The following is a 7,406-nucleotide window of genomic DNA, read 5'->3' as shown; positions in this document are numbered from 1 at the left end:
CATACCTACAAACACAGAGAAAACAAACCAAATTATATTTCAAAGGCCAGAACCTATTACAAGTTATTTACCTTCAGGAATGTTCTGGGTAGCGTCGGGTACCAGCCCAACTTAGAGAACAGGAACTGACACAGTAGCCACTCATCCCAGAGACCTCAACTGTCAGGACTCTCCTCAGCCTTGGACATGTAGTAAGACTGGTCCCAATGGGGGAAGAGGAGAGAGGGGCTTCTCAGTGTTGGTCCATTTGAAATAAAGCCAGGACAAGTAGAAAGCACGCAGGAAGAGGAAGGTGGGGAGAAAAGAGGGAAGCAATCACATGGTCTAGGTGGCCTGTCGTGTCTGGGGTGGGGGCAGGTGAGCCTGGAGAGCCTGGCTCTCCTCACCCTCTGATGGAACCCACAGCCTGTGCTGGTTCCAGTGACACCTCCTGCACGTGTGGGCCACGGTTCAGACCAACTGCAGGCAATGACGTGCGTACCAGCCTTGTGGATTAGCTTATGCCTGTGCTCTTTGGATGGCTCCAGTGAGTACCCTTGTGAGTAATACCACTCTTGGGCCTGGGCGTCGGGGTCCTACTGTGGGCTCTATGTCTTTGCTGTGTCCAGCCCCTTCTTCTTGACCACATCCGGGATCCCTGGACCCTGGAAAGATGGCCATAACACCGTTTTCGTTCCTTGTTAATTCTACCTGTGTAACATTTCTGCTTCTGTACATGCGTGTGTGGAAACCTGACCAACACATAGAACATTGTTTGCCCCGAAAATGAGCCTGTCACAAAGAATTGGTTGGTTGATTGGGGGTGGGGGGGAAGCAAGTGAGTGAGAAGGCATCAGTCACTTTCATACTGACAGTCTTACAGAACCATGATGAACAGGGACCTTGGAAATGCTGTCATCTTGTCAGTATCTCAGGAGTCTGGGAATAAGTATGCTCTTTAGCAAGTAATTTTTTGACTGTCGTTATTAGAGGCATGATTTTTTTTTAAAATACTTCAAATTAGAATGCAAGATGGTAGCTGGTAATTTTGAACACTTTGCAGAAGGAAGACAAAGGAGATAAAATTTTCTTATTGTTCATAGTAAGTTTTACACTTGAGTCTGTAAACTTTCCTCTAAATGTGATGCGTCATAGTCTAGTGTTGATTTGATGGTAGAGTTTGGAAGACATTGGCTAGTCCATTTTGCCATAATTTCTTCAATTTTTTTTCAAAGACGGTGGATCCAAACGAACTCATGAGTAAACTGACAGATGAGTGTCAGGATATAGGATACACTGATAAAAGGTCTAGAACTCAATGATAATCAGTAGCTCTTCCAAATGAGCTACCTTCCAGGTGAATGGCTGTAGGACAGAACAGTCTCTTTTTTAAAACTGTTTTATCTTTTTATTGTGTGTGGTACGCGGGCCTCTCACTGCTGTGGCCTCTCCCGTTGCGGAGCACAGGCTCCGGACGCGCAGGCCCAGCGGCCACGGCTCACGGGCCCAGCCGCTCCGCGGCACGCGGGATCCTCCCGGACCGGGGCACGAACCCGGTTCCCCTGCATCGTCAGGCGGACTCTCAACCACTGCGCCACCAGGGAAGCCCTGTTTTATCTTTTTAAATTAGGAAATAAAAGTCCCATGAAATTTATTTTTAGTTGTACTCCCAAACTGTTTCCATAAAGTCTGCCGTTAGGGAAGGTTTCTCAAACATGGCCATCTGGGGCTTCCCTGGTGGCGCAGTGGTTGAGAGCCCGCCTGCCGATGCAGGGGACATAGGTTCGTGCCCCAGTCCGGGAAGATCCCACGTGCCGCGGAGCCTGAGCGTCCAGAGCCTGTGCTCCGCAACGGGAGAGGCCGCAACAGTGAGAGGCCCGGGTACCACAAAAAAAAAAAAATGGCCATCTGTACCTGTGGACTGAAGTTGACTACTGTCTTCGACCACATTCTGTGTGAGTTAGTCCCCGTATGCTGTAGGAGTACCCACATTCTTATAATGAAATTCCAAGAAATATCAACAAACTCCAGAGGGATTTGGGTATCTTCTCTCTAGTATTTTCTGAGAAGCTAAACTGGACCACCCTGCTAAATTTATTTAATCGCCTTAATCGGTTTTAATATTTTCAGGGTCTGAACGATTTTGGAGGGAGAGACAGATGTTGTGTTGATAGCTCTGAAGTTTTCAGGAGTTGCTCCTGAAATAATTACAGGTCGGGAATCATACAGTCAAAAGTCATCTTCATCTGAGTCAGTTTGGCAAAATAAAGGTGACAGGAAAGCTGTCTCACTTTTGTTTGCTTAATCCTTGCATTTCAAAATTGGGACAGAGATCATGTGAGAATGCCCAGGTGCACAGCTGCTACACTTATTATGTTTCAAATTTTTTACGGTTTGCTGAAACATGAATATCCATCTACAATAATTTAGAGCAACCCATGAATTGTATTCACTTTGTGAAAGTAACAACACGGACTGGAAGAGAATGCAAAAAAAAAGAACAGTCTCGTTTGGGCTATCTTCTACTATTTCAAGAAAAACTTTGAGTACACATAGTGAAAGAGTTTTCTAAAACAATATTTTACAGTTTAATGGGAAAAGGTATGCAGATTAATAACAATGTGAACAGTAACTATGTGAAAATATAAGATATGTTTAGTAATTTTTAACATAATTATTTAAGAAAAATGTGTGCTCTGAAAGACAAAAAAACGTTAGATGTTTATGAAGTCTAAAGAAAATATTTGGCAGGGGAGAAGAAAGAAATATCTTTTCAATGAGGGAAATCAAAGCATAAAGGGAGAAATCATTTTGGGATTCCCTACCTGTACTCAAGGTAGCTTAGAAAGATTTCCTTCTTTCATGTTTTTAGGAATTCATAGTAAATATGGTCACAATGAATGAACACCTACATCAAACCCGTGATTGACTATTCCTATAATTTTAGTTAATAAAGCACATGAGTCCATCTTGGCTCTTTTTATCTCTTAAATCCCATATTCTAACCAATAACCAATCCTGCCACCTTACTTTCATGGTCTAGCCAGGATCAACCACCTCTTACCACCTCCTTACCTGCCTGGTCCACTGGCCCGTTGAAACTAAATTGTTACCTTTACCCCATTGCCAGCCTCCCAGCTTCAGTTCCCCAACAGTCCGTTCTCAACACCAGAGTCAGCATGATCTTTAAAAGCATAAATTAGGTCAGTTCACTTCCTAGTTCAAATACTTCCTAGGCCTTTCAGATACTCAGAGGAAACATCAAAGTTCCTACAGTGACGGACCATTCTCCTTCTTGCCGGAGCCCTCTTGCTCCACTGAGCTCGTCTTTTGATGCTCAGCCCCTTTCTGGGCCGTAGGCACACTGTCCTTGGGGTGCTCTTTCCCCCCAGAGACATTGAAGATGCTCCTCCCTCACCTGGGGCTCTCCTGACATCTCATCACCTGCCTGCTCCCTCTCAACGTCCACTCAGTGAAGACCCCACAATATACTTTATTTAGAGCTGAACCCTCGACACTACGTATCCCTGTTTCCTTTATATCGCCTTCTAACATATTCTATATTTATTTACTTTATTATCTTTCTCTCTCAACTACAAATGAAGGAATTTTTGTCTGTTTGGTTAACTACCAAATTTCCCAATGCCTTAAAGAGGCATAGGCACATTGTAGGGTATCAGTAAATATCTGATGAATGAATGAAAAATCCAACATATTCACAGTTTAGTTTTAGAATCATTTACCTAGATATAATCTCAAAAGTGAATCTTAGTTCTGGGTCACCTCTAGTTAACAAAAATTAACTCAAAATAATTAATTAAAATTGGTCCTAATTAATTTTGGCAATCTCTGTAGAGCTTGCCACACTAATCGGTTGAGAGTGGAAAAGAAAACCAGAAATCTGTCTCTCTCATTTACAAATAAAATCATATTTTTTAGGAACACTTTTCTGGCTGTCAAAGCTTAGCTCGACCTGGAGTTCATGAACATCTGTCTCCTTCATTCAGTGCTTTCCAATTCATTAAAAAACAAAACGAAAAGAAAAGGAATTGAGTCAGTGTTTGCTTTTTTGCATGACAAAGGAAAAAAAGGATCCTTAAGATTAGTTTGTTTTTTTTTAATATTGTAAACACATCCATATATGCTTTCTCGAGTATCTAGGACAGCTAGAACAAGGGGTTTGTGCTCTGACTTAATCCTGGAGAAGGATAAGTTAAAAGTTGGGACATAGGGAATGATGCCAGGAACTGCTTCTCTCTCTAACTCATAGGATCGACTAAGCACAAGTGATTTCTCAAAACACATAACTGGGAACCATGTTCCCATTATGCATCTGTTTATAAGCCTGAGCAGGCAAATGAATGTGATCTCTGGTGTAAATTTCTTATTAAAAACACAAGTGAGGGACTTCCCCAGTGGTCCAGTGGTTAAGGCTCCACGCTTCCACTGCAGGGGGCATGGGTTCGATCCCTGTTCCGGGAACTAAGATCCCGCATGCCGCATGGCGAGCCCCCCCCACCCACAAAAACACACACACACACAAGTGAGAGATAGAAAAGTGGTTGTACAAAAAGCCAAGACACCCAAAGGGTAAGTAATTAGCCCTTCTTATGGATTTATGGATATTTACATAACCGCACAGTTTAAGGGATGGATGGATGGATGGATAGATAGGTGGACAGATAGATAGATAGATAGATAGATAGATAGATAGATAATAGATAGACAAAGACAATCTTACTTCTTTAGACACATAAGTACATTTTCAAGTTTTGTGCATAATTAACATGAGAAATAGTGCTAAGAGTGTACCGTATACCAAAAATAGGATTATTATTTGAATAAATTTTCTAACTCGACCAGAAGCAATATAATATAATTACAATACACTTGAAATGAAATGGTAAAGCGGGAGCATTTTAATTGGCAAAACTATCATGTTGGACTTATGTGATTAATCTTTTAGAGGAATGGCAAACAGATTTTTAATGAGCTTTAAATGTAAGCCTAAGATTGATGGATAGTCCACACTTCAAGACTGAGGAGTGAGGAGTATGCAAATGCAGAGAAGGGAGGGCACCCATGCAGAATCCACATGGGACAGAGGCAGTTTCTGGGTAGTTAATTTGGTGGTCCTTCTGCTTGCTTCTTTACACTGTGGTGGTTTATTTGCTGTAAACCAAAGTTAAGAAACACATAGATTGGAATGGTAGCAGCTCATTTCTTTGTTGAATCTGTAATTATTTAAACAAAACACTCCATAATATAAAAGTCAGTTACTTTCGAAGACCCCAGTAATGGAATTTATTTCCCATTTATATTTCTAACTGCACTTTTTATTTGAATCCCTTTGCTTCAGTTTTCATGTTGACATTTTTTCTCATTGTAGCCTATTTCAGTATCCAGCTTATCATTCTGAAGAATTTCTTCCATAAGTGCACTTATAATATCCTAAGACTGAAGCCTGTGGCCACAAATGGTGAACAGTGTCCACTGCCACACGAGGGAGTGGGCAATGAAGATCAGGGAAGCCGGAAGAGGCCAAGGCCAGGACTCAGGTTGCGAGGAGAAGTTTTACAGATATCAGTGCTTTGTAATAGATCAAATCCAGACTGAATGCCAGGGATCCAGGCCGTGCCTGAAGTGGGAGAGGCAGGTTACCTGAGTCCTCTGCCTGACAAGTCATTAAAAACAAGGCATGAATAGCCTAGACTTTAAAACTAGAACTGTGATCTCTCTAGTCCTCAGCTCTTTGCTCTTAGCCAGGAATTATGCCCTCTGTTTGGTGCAAGTGGCCACAACTTGCAGAAGTGTGATTAGATATCTTTGGATTATAATGAGGAGAGGGGCATTCATTTGTCAGCAAGGTCAAATTTCAGTGACCCTCTGTGGACGCATTGAAATCATCTGCTGTGGTCTGAATGTGTCCCCCCAAAATTCATATGTTGAAATCCTAACCCCCGAATGTGATGGTATTAGGAGGTGGGGCCTTTGGGAGCCACTTAGGTCATGAGGATGGGGCCCACAGGAATGGGATTAGTGTCTTATAATAGTGACCCCAGAGAGCTCCCTCATCCCTTCTGCCATATGAGGACACAATGAGAAGAAGTCTTTGACCAGAGGAGGCTCCTCACCCGACCATGCTGGCACCTTGATCTCAGACTTCCAGCCTCCAGAGCTGTGAGCAATAAATCTCTGTTGTTTATAAGCCACACTCTGTGGGGTATTTTTGTTAGAGTGGCCCAAATGGACAAAGACACCACCATGGCCTGGTCACTCACCTGGTTATCTCCTGCCCTTGTTTTCCTCTGTCACCTTTTGTTAGTTCAGCCCAGACCACAGGACTCAATATACCTGGGTATCAGATAACAGTGTAGCACACTGATAGTAACATCACTCTATTCTTCTGTAAATTTTTAAGCTTCACCAGGAATTTCTGTGGATGCTACATAGCATCTCTCAGAAGCAATGACTCAGTCCTTATTTCTTTCTAATCTAAAATTATTTCTTGGAAGATAGTTTCCCCAAGCCTTGAGTGCAAACATTTGAATTTTTAAAAATGTCACTCTAGCTTTCGGATCCTCCATCTGCAGTGGCACCGCCGCCAATATGCAGATTTTCGTGAAGACCCTGACGGGGAAGACCATCACTCTCGAGGTCGAACCCTCGGATGTAATAGAAAATGTAAAGGCCAAGATCCAGGACAAGGAAGGAATTCCTCCTGACCAGCAAAGACTGATCTTTGCAGGCAAGCAACTGGACGATGGACGTATTTTGTCTGACTACAACATTCAAAAGGAGTCCACTCTTCATCTTGTGTTGAGACTTCATGGCGGTGCTGAGAAAAGGAAGAAGAAGTCTTACACCACTCCCAAGAAGAACAAGCATAAGAGAAAGAAGGTTAAACTGGCTGTCCTGAAATACTATAAGGTGGATGAGAATGGCAAAATCAGTCGCCTTCGTCGGGAGTGCCCTTCAAATGAATGTGGTGCTGGAGTTCTTACGGCCAGCCACTTTGACAGACATTGTGGCAAATGTTGTCTGACCTATTGTTTCAACAAACCAGAAGACAAGTAATTGTATATTGGTTAATAAAAGACATGAACTAATGAAAAAAAAATTTCACTCTATTGTTTACTCATTTATGAGGCGTGGTGGCTCAACTACACAAAAATCCATTCCAGCTTTGAAATTCAAGGATTTTATAATACTAGTTCATTGGAGCCAGAACATGCTCAAGATGAGTTAGGTCATCCACATTGAAGGGCAGGGGAACAGACTCCACACTGATCTTGACCCCTTGTCTCTGGGCTTAAGCCACCCCTGAGAAAAGCCAGTCACAGAATTCTTGAAGCTAGACTAGCAGATACATTCTTAGTTCTAATAGCTGAGAGGTTTGTGAGCAATCTCTGACTCTAAGTCTTAGT

General features: G+C 42.5%; 1 protein-coding gene across 1 annotated transcript; it reads left to right on the top strand.

Annotated features, from left to right (window-relative positions):
• The first annotated feature begins 6,552 nt into the window (after window positions 1-6,552).
• LOC102981131 (ubiquitin-40S ribosomal protein S27a-like) lies at window positions 6,553-7,088 on the top strand. The gene has a single exon (XM_055086509.1). The coding sequence runs from the start codon at window positions 6,589-6,591 to the stop codon at window positions 7,054-7,056; it is 468 nt and encodes a 155-aa protein (XP_054942484.1). The 5' UTR covers window positions 6,553-6,588; the 3' UTR covers window positions 7,057-7,088.
• Window positions 7,089-7,406: the final 318 nt, after the last annotated feature.

Source organism: Physeter macrocephalus, chromosome 8, assembly GCF_002837175.3.
Source record: "Physeter macrocephalus isolate SW-GA chromosome 8, ASM283717v5, whole genome shotgun sequence".
Classification (NCBI taxonomy): Eukaryota; Metazoa; Chordata; class Mammalia; order Artiodactyla; family Physeteridae; genus Physeter; species Physeter macrocephalus.
Note: the sequence above shows the minus strand (reverse complement) of the source record. Positions and strands in the feature narration are given on the sequence as shown.

Excerpts from the sequence above, each read along its gene's own strand:
- LOC102981131 (XM_055086509.1), top strand. The coding sequence starts at position 6,589 with ATGCAGATTTTCGTGAAGACCCTGACGGGGAAGACCATCACTCTCGAG.